An 18426-nucleotide genomic window follows, 5' to 3' on the forward strand; every position below is an offset into this window, starting at 1 on the left:
CTGTGTCCCAGCTTTGTTCTACAGCCCTACAATGTTTTTAAATGGTCCTAGTATGGTGCTGTAGGGTAAGCACTGGCTTGCTAACCACAAGGTGAGCAGTTCAAATCCACCAGCCAGTCATTGAAAATCCTGTATACGGTTGCTATGAGTCAAAATTGACTCAATGGCACTTTAGAGAGGAGTACTGGTGGTACAATGGGCTAAGTGCTGGTTGTTAATTGACAGTCAGTAGTTCAAACTCACCAGCTGCTGTATGGAAGAAAGATGTGATGATCTACTTTTATGTAAATATTTACAGCCTTGGAAATTCTATGGGGCAATTCTACTCTGTTCTATCAGGGTTGCGATGAGTCAGTGGAATGGGATTTTTGTTTGTTGTTGTTGTTAAGTGCTGGCAAGTGATCGCTGTGAGTGGGAACCGACTCCACAGCACACCATCATCACCATCATAGTGTTTAATACTTTAAATGCATGCATTACATTATCATTCCACCAGGAGGCGCTATGTTTCAGGAATTAACATTTCCACACTAAAATAGTCCTTTAGTTCAAAGTACTGTTCATGAAAGAAAACAAGATTTATTTGATGATGTGAAATAAAAGGTATTTGTTAGGCTGTTGGGAAAGTTTCAGGAAGAGTAATAAGAAATAAGTAAACAGAATGTTCTTATATAACAAGTTCTGTATAGGTTTATATTAAAATTCCATATTCAGCATAAATGGTAACCATGTTTTCCTTTGCCACCTAGGATGAACCTACTTCCCCTTTATAAAAATGAATTTATGCTAACAAACTAGTAATCTGGTCTTCATTTACATCACAGAATTTCTGAACTAAAAGGTTCCTTAAACTAATACCAGATCTGTTGCTGTCAAGTCAACCCCAACTCTTGTAACAACCCTGTAAGATAGACTAGAACTGCACCAGAAGGTTCCCAACACTGTCAATCTTTAGGGAAAGGCATTGCCGTTTCTCTCTTCCCTGAAGACTGGTAGGTTCACATCTCTAACAGCTACCAGGTAAGTGCTTAAGGACGCCACAAGGGTTCCTAAAGTTTCCTTAAAATCCAAAATGCACTGCCATCAAGTTGATTCTGTCTCATAGCAGAAGTTCCCTTGATTGGTTGGTAAGTGCCGTCGGGTCGGTTCTGACCCATAGTGACCCTGTATAGGGTTTCCAAGGAGCCGCTAGTAAGCTTGAACCACCAACCTTGCAGTTCAAATGACTTGGCAGTCTGGCGCATTAACCCACAGCGCCACAACAGGACTCCTAGAAGTTCCCTTAAAGAAAAGCAAATCTAACTCCTTTCTGTTGCAGTTGGCAAAACTGCAGATACCTGCAAGGAGATTATGAACTGCTGCTAATCACATGCTTGTAAAATTGCAGGGTGAGGGAACTTTAGTTAATAATTTAATGTGATCCCGGTCTTTCCCTCTCTTCTAGAGAAATAAGCTAAAGACTGAGTCTTAGAATGTTATTTGTTGCCCATTCTGACAAAGCTGACAAGCAGCGAGTGTCCAGGTCCCCAATGTCCAGCACAAGGCTGCTTTCACTCTATTTTCTCTGAGCCACTGGTTTGATAAAGAGCTTTGGTAGCATAGTGGTAACGAGTAGGGCTGCTAAGCACAAGGTCAACAGTTCGAAACTACCAGCCATTCTGTGGGAGAAAGATGAGGGTTTCTGCTCTTGTAAAGATTTGTTGTTCTTGTTGTTGTTATGTGCCGTACAGGATTTCCGAGGCTGTAAATCTTTATGGGAGCAGAAAGCCTCAGCTTTCTCCCACAGAACAGCTGGTAGTTTCGACCTGCTGTCCCTGAGGTTAGCAGCCTGATTCGTAACCACTTCACTACCAGAGAGCCTCTATGGCACACCATCACCACCATTTGGTTTGATAGTTTTGCTCTCTTGTAATATAAAAGGTCTTTTTTAGCTAAACAGAATTTTTAAATAGGTGAAAATCTTATTATTGTTACTAGGTGCTGTTGAGTAGGTTCTGGCTCACAGAGACCCTATGCACAACAGAATGAAACACTGCCCTGCACCATCCTCACAATCTGAGCCCAGTGTTGCTGCCACTGTGTCAGTTTGTCCCGTTGAGGGTCTTTCCTCTTGTTCACCAATCCTCCATTTTACTAAGCATGATCTCCTGTCTCCAGGGATTGGTCCTCGCTAACATCATATCCAAAGTACAAGAGATGAAGTCTCACCATTTTTGCTTCAAAGGAACACTCTGGCTGTACTTTTTTCAAAACAGATTTGTTAGTTCTTCTGGCAGTCCATGACATTTCCAACATTATTTACCAACACCAAAATTCATATACATCGATTCTTCTACTATCTTCCTTATTCACTGTCCAACTTTTACATGCATATGAGGTTCCTGGGGTGACACTGTGGGTTAATGTGCTGGACTGCAAAGTCCATTTGAACAGCAATGTTGATGATTCAAGTTCACCATCTACTCCTTGGAAATCTTATACAGGGTTGCTATGGATTGGAACTGACTCAGCGGACCTTAACAACAACATCAACATGAGACTAATGAAAATACCATGGGGCTCAGGGCTGTTGTTGTTGTTAGGTGCCATCGAGTTGGTACCGACCCATAGCAACCTTATGAACAGCAGAATGAAACACTGCCTGATCCTGGGCCAACCTCACTATTGTTGCCACGCTTGAGTCCATCGATGCTGCCACTTGGCCAATCAATCTTGTTGAGGGTCTTCCTCTTTTTCTCTGACCCTCAACCTTACCAAACATGATATCCTTCTCCAGCAAGTGGTCCCTCCTGACAATATGTTCAAAGTATGAGAGAAGAAGTTTGGCCATCCTGACTGCACTTCTTCCAAAACGGATCTATTGGTTCTTTTGGCAACCCATGACACTTTCCATATTCTCCTCCAACACCATAATTCAAAAGCATCAATTCCTCTATGGTTTTCCGTATTCGCTGTTCAGCTTTCGCATACAGACGAGGTTATTGAAAATACCATGGCTTGGTTGAGGCACACTTTAGTCCTCAAACTGACATTTTTGCTCTTCAACACTTTAAAAAGGTCTTGTGCAGCAGATTTGCCTACAGCAATACATCGTTTGATTTCTTGACTGCTGCTTCCATGAGTGTTGATAGTTGATCCAAGAAGAATGAAGTCCTTGACAACTTCAATCTTTTCTCCATTGATAAGAATGTTGTTTACTGGTCCAGTGGTGAGGATTTTTGTTTTCTTTGCATTGCGATGTAATCCATACTAAAGGCTGTGCTCTTTGATCTTCATCAGTAAACGTTTTAAGTCCTCTTCACTTTCAGCAAGCAAGGTTGTATCATCTGCATATCACAGGTTGTTAATGACTCTTCCTCCAATCCTGATGCTACGTTTTTCTTCATATAACCCAGCTTCTCAGATTATTTGCTCAGCATATAGGTTGAGTAAGTATGGTGAAAGAATATAACCATGTCACACACCTTTCTTAATTTTAACACATTCAGTGTTCCCATGTTCTGTTTGAACAACTGCCTCTTGGTCCATATACAGATTCCTCATAAGCACAATTAAGTGTTCTGGAATACTCATACTTCGCAATATTGTCCATAGCTTGTCATGATCCATACACTCAAAAACCTTTGTGTAGTCAATAAAGCATAGGTAAACATCTTTCTGATGTTCTCTGCTTTCAGCCAAGATCCATCGGACATCAGCAGTGATATCCCTTGTTCCACGGCCTCTTCTGAATCCGGCTTGAACCTCTGGAAGTTCTCTGTCAATGTATGCTTGCAGCTGTTTCTGTATTACCTTTAGTAAAACTTTACTCGCATGGGATATCAAAGAGATTGTTTGATGATTTCTGCATTCTGTTGGGTCACCTCTCTTTGAAATTGGCACAAATACGGATCTCTTCCAATCAGTTGGACAGATAGTTGTCTTCCAAATTTTTGGTAGAGATGATTGAGTGCCTCCTTTGCCGCCTCACTTTCTTGAAAGATTTCTATTTTTATTCCATCAATTCCTGGTGCCTTGTTCTTTGCCAATTCCTTCAGTGCACCTTGGCTCAGGGTAGGCACACCCTAAGTCCTCAAAGTGACATTTGACTACTTGTTACTGTGAGCATTGATAGTGCAACCAAGCAAAACGAAGTCTTTGAAGATTTTATTAGTTTATTAAAAATGCATAAAAACGTACAAAGCACTCTTTACTGTGTTTTTAAGTGCTGTCAAGTCAATTTTGACTCATTAGCGACCTTTTAAAGGGTTTCCTAGGAGCGGCTGGTGGGTTTGAACCACCGACCTTGCAGTTAGCAATCCAGTGCTTAGACTATAGTGTCACACCAAGACTCCATTTTATTGATGATACAGTTCTAAGTATATTATTCAACATTTTGTTGTTGTTGTTAGATGCCATCAAGTTGGTACTGACTCATAGCGGCCTTATGCACAGCAGAACAAAACATTGCCTGCTCCTGGACCAACCTCACTATTGTTGCCATGCTTGAGTTCCTCGATACTTCTACTTGGCCAATCCGTCTCGTTGGGGGTCTTCCTCTTTTTCACTGACCCTTCACCTTACCAAACATGATATCCTTCTCCAGCAACTGGTCCCTCCTTACAATATGCCTGAAGTATGAGAGACGAAATTTGGCCATCTTGGCCTCCAAGGAGCACTCTGGCTGCACTTCTCCCGACACGGATCTGTTGGTTCTTTTGGCAGCCCACGGCACTTTCAATATTCTCCTCCAACATCATAACTCAGAAGCATCAATTAATTCTTCTACAGTCTTCCTTATTTACGGTTCAGCTTTCACATGCATATGCTACTAAATCAATTCAAACTCATGGCGACCAGCCAGTTTGCTATATAGAGTTTTCTTGACTGTAGTTTTAATGAAAGTAGACTGCCAGGCGTATCTTCCTGAGTACCATGGGGTGGTTTTGAACCACCAACCTTTAGGTTAGGATCTGCAGATCAATAATATGCTATTTTATTTAGGGCACAACAATAAAGTTAGCTATTATTTGCTGTCTTTCATGGAAATAACAAACAGTAACAAAAAGAATCATTTCAATGAATATATAAGAGCAAGTAATTGATTGGACCCTACACATTTCTCTAACAGCACCAAGTGTCCCTCCTAGCACCAGCCTCTCCAACCCCATTCAAACGAGGAAAAACAAAGAACCAGGTAGCAGTGAGCTCACCATATAGAGTTTAGCCATTTTCCTGTTAGTCACATCTGCCACAGTGTCCTCGTCATCATCTCCATCCCGAAGCTCTGGCTTCTTCCCTAAAACCTGGAAGGAAAAGAGTAAACAACAAAGGAAAGATAAGAGCTCTCAGTAGAAGACTCACAGATTTCTTAACAAAAGAAAAGTAAAATAGTTAAAAAAAAACAAACAAACATAGTAAGACATCTTAGAAAGACACCTATAAATACATTTATCATTAAAAAATGTGCAATTAAAGTTACCAGGCTCAAATGCTTTTTCATGAATTTATAAGACAAAGGCCCTTTACCATGGTAATAAGATTTTATCTAAGTTTACTAGTAATATGAATCTCCAAGAGAGCAAAATCTCAAATTCAAAACTTCAAAAATCTTGTAATTTTGGAAAACTAGCAGGACCTAATTAAAATATGAGAGAGCAATTCAGTTCTGTGAAAGAATTGCCTCTGTGGCCTTGCTTCTAAAAATTTATCTATAGGCCTCACTGATTTATTATTACAAAGACTTGGGTAATAATTACTAGATGAGGGTGAAGTGCTATTCTCATTATCAACATATTATTGCTCATATAAAGCATAATTTCTTGATGACTGTCATATTCATGCTTTGTCTCCTCCAATATCCTTGACACTTAGAAAAGTACCTAAGATATAGTAAATGCTCAATAATAAGTCAAATGAATGCAAAAATGTATTTGTCCATTGTATATATGATGCAATCCAAAAGTTCAAATCCAAAAGCCTTTGGACAGATGGTGCATTTGAATCTGCCTTATATTCTATTCATTAAAATTTGTTTTTACAAAAGTCTACTACAAAACCTATTATATAAGCTGTGTTGTGTGAGAGGAATATAGACTGTTTAATCATTTTGAATCATAACATTTCCTAAATAATATATTTTACTGTCAATTTTCTTACTATAAAATTGGTACAAGTACCACATAATGTTAAAAGATAGGAGTAAAATATAAACTTGATTCTAAACAATGTAATGTGATTTCATAGATAGAATTTTATAGCTAGAAATTCAAGTTTAGAAAAGCAAAAAAGGTATTCATTTTGATCCAATAAATATTTTATATACAATGAAATTCCACTGATAAGATGCTTTATAGTATTTCTTACAATATATTGCATTAAAATACATACTGAATAGTATCAAGCAATATAAATGACACAAACTTAAGTTTAGAGACAGATTAAGGAACACATTTTGTTTACACAGTGATCAGTGAAACTTTTCAATTATTTTAGATGCTGATTGCAACATAGTGGCTTCTTGGGATATTCCTTTATTTTTGGGAAAAACAGGAACAAGCCAAAGATGAAGACACTTGTAACCAAAACATAAGAGTCATTAAAGGTCTCCTTATATACTCTTTTGCAATTCTGTTCTAACAAAATAGTAGAGTTTGGATTGAGCAGCTGGGGTTAACAGGTATTACTAATGCTGCGAAGTCTTCCAGTGGACCAACTGAATCTGAGACTTTGAGTACATTCTAACTTTTATTTTTCAACAGTTCCCACATCAGTCAAAGTTCATAGCTAGTTTTGCAAAGGATTGTAGCAGAGCTGGAATCTGAACCCAAGGGATTTATCATGAATACACCGATCTCCACGGACTAGGGAGATGCTATATATTGTCAGGTGTCTCTAATTCCGTTCAAAAGTAAGCATTTTACTCATTACCAGTTCAGTGGCTTATACTAATGAGTTTCCAGCTACCTTGCCCAACCCTTAAGTGTTTTTATATTGTATCCAGAAAGAATATAAATGTCCATTTTATCAACTGCATTGCATATTTTGATCATTGAAGTAAGCTGTGAATATACCTTTTCTTTTTCTCTACAGGTAGAATCATGCCAATATTGAAAACACTTTCATTTTGGTTGCTCAAGTGATTAGCATTATTGACTAGCTCATTAATTTTTTGTATGTGAAATAACATACAGTTTTTAAGAAAATTTAAAGAGGTAGAAAAATAGAAAAGCCTTACTTAAAAGTATTCCATAAAAATGTCATCTATTGTTCTAGCCAAGATCAGTACTTGAGGTCCCCCTTTCCTTCAATTATTTTCCATGAATTGACTCTTGTGTCATCTTCATCTAATGGGGTCCAAATGGAACTTATCTTTCCATAAAACTGTTCTCAGTTCTCCACTTGTGTCAGTGTATCAGTTTTCTCCATGTCACATGGACTGAAAGTCATGTGGCCATTTTGAGTATTTCCTCTCCGCCACTTTGGATCTCCCATCTGCATAGCTCTTCAGTTCTATCTTTTAAGTATGATGTTGTTGTTAAGTGCCGTCGAGTCAGTTCCGACCCATAGCAACCCTGTACAGGGTTTCCGAGGGTGTAAGTGATAGTATTTACGTAATCAATGATTCCTGTCTATTTCTATACTCTTACCCTGGTGAAGACCATCATCATCCTAAGCATGCATTACAGTGCTTTCTAGCCATTCTCTACATATTCCCATTCTAAAAGTTATCCTGAATAATGTTTACAAAAACAAAAATTCAAACCCATTGCTGTTAACTCAATTCCAACTCATAGCGACTTCATAGGAGAGAGGAGAACTGTCCTGTAGAGCTAATCTTTATGAAAGTAGACTGCCACATCTTTTTACTACACAGCAACTGGTGGTTAGAACTGCTGACTTTCTGGTATTTTTATCAAGTTGCCCCAATGTGTTCCTTTACATACCTCAAAGATTACAAACTGCTAGAACAAGATCTAGTGTTATGTACTTACATAATAATGTGGATAAGGGGGCTTCTAAGAAGTGTGGCGCTGTGGGTTAATGCGCTGGATTGTAAAGTTGGTTTGAACCACAAGGTCGGCAGTTCAAGCTCACCAGCCGTTCCTCGAAAACACAATACAGGGTCACTGTGGGTCAGAACCAACTCGATGGCAGTTAACAACTAAGCAATGTACAAGGAGCCCTGGTGGCACCATGGTTAAGTGCTTAACTGCTAACCAGAAGGGTAAGCATATTCCCTAAGTCAACAGCTAGCTATTGTAAACAAGTCCAAGCAAAGGCACAGGAATCTATCTATAGTCCAAATAAATCAGATATTATCATACAGAGCCCAAACTACTCTGTCTGAGTTCCAGAGCTCTGTCAGAAGCTGAATGTTACCTACCCTGTTATTTCTCATCATTCCCTACCAAAACCCTTTTTTCTAATTAGACCGATATTCTGAGTTTCCTGTATGAACCATATATCACTTCCTCTGGGTCTTACCTAATGCTGTGTGTTACCTCTACATAAGTTGACTGAACGTTATAGAAGCAAAACTGAGCAATTATTCTTTCGTTATTTCAACTAATTTATAATTTTTGTTGTTAAGTACAGTCAAGTTGATTCCATCAAAAACAATCAGTTGTCATTGAGCCAACTTTGATTCACGGTGACCTCAAGCATTTCAGAGTAGAACCGTGGTCCACAGGACTTTCTAGGCCTGATTTTTCTAAAATGCATTGCCAAGACTTTCTTCCAAGGCACCTCTGCCTGTGCTTGAACCTCTAACCTTTCATTTACAGCACAGTGTGTTAACCATTTTAACCACCCAGGGAGTTAATACAGTATAAGAGCGCTTCAAAAAGTTCATGGAAAAATGTCCTTAAAAGATAATTGAATTTCTCCATGAACTTTTAAAAGACCCCTTGTAATACTGTGGCTTATTGGCTGTCTACTCTGGGTCTCAGGCTGTATCAGGAGATTTAGACACATCTTAACCTCATAAAGGTTCCCATGAACAAGATTATCTTCATAGTTTTGTAAAGATCACAGATGCTCAGACAGATTAACCGATTGCTTCACACACTGATAGGGTTGAGACTGGCATGCCAGTTCAAGTTCCTTTTAATGGCACTCCATTAACTTTTAGAGTAAGTGGCTGCAAAACAAACAAACAAACAAAAAAAAAGCAGATACCACAGAGTAGATTTCAACTAATGGAAGGAAAATTGTGCAAGTCTTTGAAGGAGGCAAAAGATTCTTTCCATGTCTAGAGGGCCTTTTCAGTCATCTGATGCTACAGGGGCTTCCACATTTCATTTCCTTTAAGCTCTTTTCTAATTCTGTAAGTTATAGAAGCTTGATGACAACAAATCAGTTTTGTCCACAGAATGCAATGAGTTTTGTCTGATGAAGATGAAATTAATTTATGTCTTATGGAAGAGGCTAGCTTTACATCTTTACATCTAATAAGCAAATTCATTTCAATATTGATTGTCCTTGCATTTGTCAGATCTTTGGCTTTTGCTTTAGTTATAATATCTTAATGGTTTCCTTATTAATGAATAAGTTAAATAAAACCTTTGACATGGTATTTTATATTTGTATGAGATTCACTATTTTTCCTTTTTTGAAACTCTTTTAGCTTCTAGAACCTCTTCTGTCTTAACCACATGTTTTGAAGTATGTATATTTGTATACACACAAAATATTTTTCAAAATTCATATGCTGTTTCTTGACTACATGTACTAAGATAATACTTTTTATGTGTCATTCTCAAGGCATGTTTAAATTTTTATTTATTAAATGCTTAAATATCACTACATGCCATATACTATTCTAAACACTTTATATTTATGAACTTATTCAATTTTCTCAACAACCCTAACTGCAAGGTTGGTGGTTGAAACCCGCCAGCTACTCCTTGGAAATACTAAACAGGGTCCCTATGAGTCAGAACCTATTCTATGGCACATAACAAAATAGCACCCCAGATATTCTGAATCAGAACCTGTATTTCAACAAGATTCATACAAGTGAATTATATGTATTCAAAATGCCTTGTTAAAAAATGTAGATTCTGATTCAGTGTATCTGAGATGGAAACAGAATGAAACTGTTCAAACCCCTGATAAATACAAAAGCAAGGATATAAACCCCAAGCCTTGTAATTCCTACTTCCATGCTCTTTATTCAGAAAATCTGATACTTCATTCTTCTTGCCTGAATCATTTTCTTATGAATGTTTCTGTTCTTGAGTATTTTCATTAAAAACAGACTAAGTTCTTAGGTTCCAAGAGATGACATTTTCATTACTCATAATTTTTGTGTCTCAATTATTTTCTTTGACTAATTGAAGAAAATCAGCAGTTTACAAGTATATGGAATATGTAAATAAATCATAAAAGTGAAGTGAACTCTTGTTGTATGGTGTATTTACATATGCAGTGCATTTTATGTTTTCAACAGGACACATATTTGACAAGAGGGAAGATACACAAAGTATAAAACCACAGGCAATTCTGAGGAAGCTACAATCTCACTTAATCTTGATATGAAATTCCAATATTTATTCTTCTGCCTCTAAAGGATCTTTACTCTTTATTGACTGATATATCAAATAAAAAGTAACTTAATATATTGTTAAACAGAAAGGAAAGATATTTCAAGGTGAGAAAGCATGTCATATACACATTTGGATTAAAGAATCAAGTGATGACCTATACTTATGGATGTAGTAGTTTAAAAGAGGGAATGGATCTTCACAGCAGGGATCATTCCCACGCCCTCTGCACACAGGTCTGACAGGGATTGTCATTTAGGTAGACATTGGCTACCTAAAATGAGGGGTGCTATAATGACACAAAGTGACTGACTTGCAAGCTTTCAAGAGGGAGCCTACTTCCAGAGGGTGCAGGGGAAGGTAGACTTTCCACTGAGTGGTTTCCAATCTGTCTGGACAGGGCTGGTGAAAGGAAATGGAGATAAGACTCTTGCAGTTCAAACCCACCAGCTGCTCCTTGGGAATCCTATACGGAGTAGCTATGAGTTGGAATTGACTCAACATCACTTAACAACAGCAACAACACTGTCTCACTTTACTGACTGCTTCCAGAATTATCTTCCAGATTAACAACCTAGACCTAAATCCTTGTCTCAGGCTTTGCTTTCAGGGAAACAGGAAGTAAGATAGTGATAATATCCTCTTCATAGGACTATTTTAAGAATTAAATTAGCCAATCCTAATAAAGCCCATGGAAGAGTGCACTCCTATTTGTGATGGTGGTTGTTATTTGTTGCTGCTGTTAAATGCTGTTGAGTGGGTTCCAACTCATAGCAACCTTGTATAGGATTTCAAAGGAGGCTCTGGTAGGTTTGAACTGCCAACCTTGTGATTAGCAGTCCAGTGCTTATCCTACTGAGCCACTTAACAGCAAATAAAATTCATAACAAATTCCTTTTTTAGATATATAATATATGTGTTAATGAAAAGAAGTATTCAAATGAAATAAAAAATGCAATTGGAAAGATTAAAGAGCAGGGACCAGAAAAGTAAACCTACTAGTAAGCCTTGTGTCCCTACCCTGTGGAACACAGAAAGATGAGAGAAATTATGCTATCACCTAGCACTGTCACCCAGGACAAGTGCTTGCCTTGTGCGATAGGATAAGCACTCGACTGTAAGTTCGACTTGAACCACAATGATTCCTGGTGTGGCATTGTAGGATCAGCAGTGGACTGTGAACCACAAGGTCGGTGGTTCAAACCCACCAATTGCTCCTTGGAAACCATTTTATACGGTCACTATGAGTTGGAACCGACTCAATGGCACTACAAACAACATACAGTCAGTTTGAACTGCAAGGTCAGCAATTCAAACTTACCAGCAACTCCTCAGTAACCCTATACAGAGTCGGTCACTGTGAGTCAAAACTGACTTGATGATGACACTTAACAACAACAACAGGTATAAATTTTTCACAACAATGTAACTGCAAAGTGGCAATGCACTGATACACCTTGCACCAGTTTTTAATTTGCACAAACACTGTCAACATAACCCAATTTCACCACAGTGGGATTCTTGGCTCTATGGAAAAACAGGGCTTAGAAGCATGATTCAAATGACCTTCATTTTAGGGAGTTTTCAACAATGTCTGGTAGCGTAGAGGTTACAAATCGGGCTGCTAACCTCAAGGCCGGCAGCTCAAAACTACCAGCCGTTCCATGGGAGAAAGATGAGGCTTTCTGTTCCCATAAAGATTTAAAATGCCTCAGAAACCATGGGCAGAGTCACTATGAGTCGGAACCGACTCCATGGTACTTAACAACAACAACAATGTGGAAGCACATTTCCTTATGATATTAAGTAAACATTAGTTGCAAAATAAGTACCAAGGAATTACGAATTGCTGGATTTGCAGATTCATCCTTTTAATATCTGGGTATGACTGATTCTTACTATAAAATAAACTGGAATAAAATGAGGATTACTCTTATTTAACAACTATTAACTTTATGAAATGAATGCCAAAGAATAATTATGAATCACTGAATCTTAGAGATCTGGTCTTTTAATATCTGAGTTTGACTAATTCTCAACACAAGGGATAGGAAGAAATTGACCTAAAAATTAGTGCAAGAAAAAAAGTCTTATTGTTAATGTTATAATTATTGTTATATCACTACTATTGTAACTAACTAGGGAAGCAATATAAATAAAATGAAACTAGAAATCTGCCATTCTAATTCAGTATTTATATTAATTAATTAATTCAGATATAGATTTTGGGGGAAGTGTCAATGTCTGTATCCTATAATACCTATTAAAGTCCATCTGTCTGAAAACTGCCTTATTCTATTTACAAGTCCTCTCTCTATTCCCTCACATTAGCTGAAAGCTATAGGGAAAGTTACCTTATTCAAATACCATTGCCAAGCGGTACACTGACGATATAAAAAACTAATCAACAAGGTTGCAGTCTCCATGTTGAACTTTGGTGTGACAAAGGAAGATTATTTGAAATAATCTTACTTTATTGCAACATATGGTTAAGCTATGTTGCAACTGTAGCATTTTTTATCTTTGTTTAAAATATTTCAACTTCCTCCACTGGATAAACAGATGAGGGCCAAAATAACAATCTACATTGAATTCAGAAATCCAATAAAAGACTCATTAAATTCAGTGATAACAAATAAGTGCTGCCTTGAACAATGGCTGGCACATAGCAAAGTAGAAATAAATGTTAGATATAAGTATCTGTAAGGAGCCCTTGTAGTATAGTAGGCTACTTGTTGAGGTGCTAATTGCAAGTTCAACAGTTCATATCTACCAGCCACTCCATGGGAGGAAGACAATGCTTTGACATCTGTAAAGATTCACAGCCTCGGAGACCCTTTGTAGGATCACTGTGAGTCAGAAGTGACTCCACAGCACACAATCACCACCACCACCATAAGCATCTATACCAAATATATTGTTATAGAAAGCTTTGTAACCTGTGGCATGCATTAACTGTCACTATAATTATTTGGATTCGGGTGTGTCTAAAACAAGATGAAGAAAATCATTTAATTGGAAATGCAGCAAATAAAGACATTCCCATTTTTTATCATCTCTGGTACATTCTATTTTCTCTACATAAAAGAAGCATCAAGGCTTCTTGAGAGAGTGGCAAATATTTTGGATTCCTTCAACTTAAAACATTTTTGAGTAGTAAATCTGTTAATAACTCCCTTTTTCATATTACTGTTGTTAAGTGCCGTCAAGTCGGTTCGACTCATAGCGACCCTGTATAGAGTTTCCAAGGAGTAGCTGGTGAGCTTGAAGTGCCGACCTTGTGGTTCAAAATGACATTGCAGACCTGCTCAATTACCCACAGCGTCACACCAGAATTCCCCCCTTTCCATATGGTGGTGGTGGTTGTGTGCTGTTAAGTCAGTTCTGATTCACAGTGATATTGTCTGTATATGGTTCCCAAGGCTGTAAATCTTTACAGGGACAGAAAGCCTCATTGTCTCTTGCGAAGTGACTGGTAGATTTGAACTGCTGATCTTGTAGTTAGCAACCCAGTTCATAATCCACTACACGACCAGGGCTCCTTAAACAACAAATATTGATTAGCATCAATGTGCTAGGTGCTACATACATTACATGAACTTCTTAGTCTTGAACTTGTTCATAACACCTTCCTATGTGGTAGAAAGATGACAAATACTCCAGGTGAAAACACTTATTATGGTACCAAATATGTAGCTGATGTTTAAGAATGGTTTTATTTTACTTTTTAAAAATTTTGTACTTTATTTGACTTTTGTTGTTGAGAATATATACAACAGAACATACAACCATTTCTATATGTTCAATTCAGCAACACTAATTACATCATAGTGTCTAAAATCTTTTTTATGCCATGAATAAACACTTTGTTCCCAGGTTTTCCGGTCAGATACTCCCATTTTATATAGTTCTATATTGTTAAGCTATCAGTTCTCTTGGTGGTTATGTGGCGTTGAGTCAATTCCAACTCATAGAGACACTGTGTAGGGTTTCCAAGGCAGTAAATCTTTACAGGAACAGAAAGCCTCATCTTTCTCTAGTGGAGCATGGCTTGTAGATTCGAACTGCTGACCTTGCCATTAGCAGCCCAATGAGTAACCATTATGCTATCAGTTCTCTTGGGAACCGAATACTTACTTTGAGGTTTTGCATTTGACTCTTTATGTAGTTGACACGTGTCTGCAAATGATGGATTGTACCCCAATTCCAACCATTGTTATTAGGTGCCATTGAGCTGATTCCAACTCATAGCAATCCTGTGCACAACAGAATGAAACACTGCCCAGGGTCCTGGGCCATCCTCACAATTATTATTGTTTGAGCCCAAGTCCAACCATAGTAAGTATAATTTGCTTAAACACTTACAAAGTCAAATGATGGTTTTGTATGATAATCACTGGTCCACAAAGTAGGTTTAAACTTGATGGTTCAAAATCATCAGCTGCTCCGTGGAAACCCTACATGGGTCACTATGAGTTGGAACTGACTCGATGGCACTTAACAACAACAATATGGCACTGTAGGATAAGACTGGACTACAAGGTTGATTTGAACCACAAAGTTGGCAATTCAAACTCACCAGCCGCTCCTCGGAAACCCTACAGTGTAGCTATGAGTTGGAAATGACTCAATGGCACCTAACAACAACAGCAAGTCTCATCCAACAAGAGCACCAAATTCATTTAACTAACTGATTCCAAAGTGTCGGAAGTACATTGACCTGAATTAGTTTCAAAACGCTGGTTTTTAAAAATATCTGCTTATGTTAAATACTTTCTACAACTCAAAAAATGATCTGTTCTGAAAGTAAAAAGTTGAAATAAAAAAGGGAAGAATGTGAAGGAGCCAAAAATAATGTAAATCAAGAATTTGAGAGATGAAGACTGGAAGCTAACCTGAACTAAATTCACAAAAACCTCTCAACTCCTTATGTAAATACTCAAAACATTTATTAACAATCAGAATAGTTACATTTGGAACAACTTCTGTATCAATCAAGAATAGTTAGAACCTGATCCCAAGCCTTAAGTGGATTGGATTCTGAAAAATAAATCTTTCACAACTGCTTTGGTGGACTGAAACCTCTTTAAAATAAACACTTCAGGAGTCCTTTTGTCAGCATGTTCACACACTGATACTCAGGTGTTTCAGTATCCAATACGAATGCAGTAGTTTCCCCATTTTTAGAAACCTCTACATAGGAATAATAAGGAGATCAAACAGATCTCAAGTTACTGTGTGTGTGAACAAACACTCCTTTTATGCTTCATATATAAATGAGGTACATTTGTTTTGGATTGTGTATTGTGTTTGTGCATTTATCCTTTGATTCATAGTAGTTTCTCATGTGATGAAATTGATTTGCATTAAACACAACATATTTTTTTAAAAAATGGAGTCCTAGTGTGGCACTGTGGGTTAATGCGCCAGACTGCAAAGCCATTTGAACTGCAAGGTCAGCGGTTCAAGTTCACCAGTCACTCCTGAGAAACCCTATACAGGGTCACTATGGGTCGGAACTGACTCGACGACTCTTAACAACAACAAAAACAATAAATCAAAATAAATGGCTAAAAGAGCAAATAAATAAAAAGCAGGGAAATTTTCTAATTGATGGTATCATCTAGTAAACAAGAAATACTGGGTTTCTGGTACCAGGTATTTGGCAGTGAGTTAACATATGTATCTAACTATTAGTGAACACTGAAGTTAGACCTGTGAAGATTACAAAAATATAAATGTGATTCTTGGTCTGAATGGACTCTGTGTGGTATACCTTTAAAATGATAATTTGAGAAACATTTGCAGAATTCCATTCTAGATTTTACTTATAAGATGCTCAAATACGCACATCATAGACATTCAGTCAACTTGCCAAGAGGATGACTGAATAAACTCATTTATTTTCAAATAGTCAATTAAGACTTTCAGGGAAAAATAAAAGGAAAAAGACCCCTATATTCAGGGAGCTCTTTTGGAGGTTACTCTAGTTTATACGCTATAATGAGTCTAAAATACAAATTTTATTTGGCTTTCCTGGCTGAGAGAGTGCTGGGACTTTTTATGACCTTCACAATTTGTTCCCAATTTTTCAACTCTGTTGTCTAGCACATGCTTATCTCTTCAACCAGACAATAAGAGAAGTTACTTGAAAGCAAGGTCTTTTAACTTTATTGAATATCAACCCAGTACTCAATAAATTCTGGAGAAAGATGTGGTTTTCTGCTCCCACACAGAAAAGCCTCAAAAACCTTAAAAAGGGTCCTATAAGTCAGAACCAACTCAATGGCACATAACAACAATAACAACTCCATAAAATACTTTACTAACTGAGAGACATAATATGATATATACCCAAATCCTCACTTATCAACATGGTTAGGTTCCAAAGACCAGACCCATATTTGAAAACAGGAGTTACACAAAAAATGGGAGAATGACCACATTATATATATTAAAAAAGGGATGATGACTATATCATTACATTACTGCCAAATTACATAATTACATTAACTGTTAAACCACTGAGAATCAGGAGCCCAGCCAAGTTAAACACTTACCCTTAATCATCACAGCCAGCTTTAGTCTCATTTCCCACCTGGGCATTCACTCCTCCCACACAAGACATATATTATTAATGTGCAGAACAGTAAGAAAGTAGACTTTTTACTATTTTTGTAAATGAAAAATGTTGAATAACGAGATCGTTTATAAGTGAGGAGCAGGTGTTCTGACTTTCTTTGCTTTTCAAAACAAAGATTGCACATTTTGACTTTCCAGTGAGCCTCACATTGTTTTCATAAAAGCAGGGAGCCTAACAATTCAGCAGCACATCACCTGCCTATAATCCTCCTGTGCTAATTTTACTACCAGCATGTATCCACCAGTATTTTAAAATGATTACAGACTTGACAAGTTCATTAAACTATATATATAAAAGCCTTTCTGGATCAGAAAAAAATTCATTTTTTTATTGTTCTTATTTCAAAGAACTTTCCTCCCTTCTCCATTTTGTTTAATATCCATTGGGCAATACCCTTTTATAAATGGAAATCTATCAAAATAAATGTCAATATATAAATAATTGATCTTAGCAATTTTTCCTCAGATTTTTTTTTTTTTTAGCTTTTCTTCTATTCTAACATTTAGAAAATAAACACAAAGAATACACATGGAGCCTTAGGGCTAGCCTGAGATATAATTTTCTTTCACATAAATTAATTATTTATTTTAAATATTAAAAAGTAAGAAAACCATCTACATAATTTATGTGCAGCTTTCTCAGTAAGTATGTTTACAGTCATGAGAAAACAAACACTAAGAATAATTCAAAGTTATTACAGGTTTTCGTTACTTCCATGTATAGGATTATTTTCATTTTTAGGCACTTGAGAATTTAAAAGCACTGTTGCAAAAAATCAAGAAAAGATTTATACACAGAAAGAAACCTTCTTAGATGGTTACCAGCAATGGGAGGGTAGGTGAGAGGGAATCACTAACTAGAAAGGAGACATATGTTAACTTGGGTGAAGGGAAAGGCAACATGCAATTACAATCTATCTGCAGATACATAGGTATACATGCAAGTTGAGCAGATGAGGGAAGGCAAAAGGAAGTAACCCACAAGAATATGTATATGTTGTTGTTAAGTGTAGTCAAGTTGATTCTGACTTACAGCCACCCTGTATAGGGTTTCCGAGGAGCAGCTTGTAGTTTGTAATTCTGTGCTGATCTTACAGCACCAACCAGAAGTATGGTGGTGGTGGTGGTGATGTGCTGTGGAGTCAGTTCTGAATCATAACTACCGAAATAGGCTTTCACAGGCTGTAAATCTTTACAGGAGCAGAAAGCCTCATCTTTCTCCCACGGAACAGCTGGTATTTCGAACTGCTAATCTTGA

General features: G+C 37.3%; 1 protein-coding gene across 1 annotated transcript in view; it reads right to left on the reverse strand.

Moving 5' to 3' along the window:
* Nucleotides 1–18426, reverse strand: part of SCIN (scinderin) — a 101138-nt gene that overhangs the window by 31616 nt on the left and 51096 nt on the right. The window contains exon 5 of the mRNA XM_006834247.1: nucleotides 5193–5285. Coding sequence (XP_006834310.1) covers nucleotides 5193–5285 — 93 coding nt within the window. The remainder of the gene's footprint in view (nucleotides 1–5192; nucleotides 5286–18426) is intronic.

This window comes from Chrysochloris asiatica, unplaced genomic scaffold, assembly GCF_000296735.1.
Source record: "Chrysochloris asiatica unplaced genomic scaffold, ChrAsi1.0 scaffold00010, whole genome shotgun sequence".
Classification (NCBI taxonomy): domain Eukaryota; kingdom Metazoa; phylum Chordata; class Mammalia; order Afrosoricida; family Chrysochloridae; genus Chrysochloris; species Chrysochloris asiatica.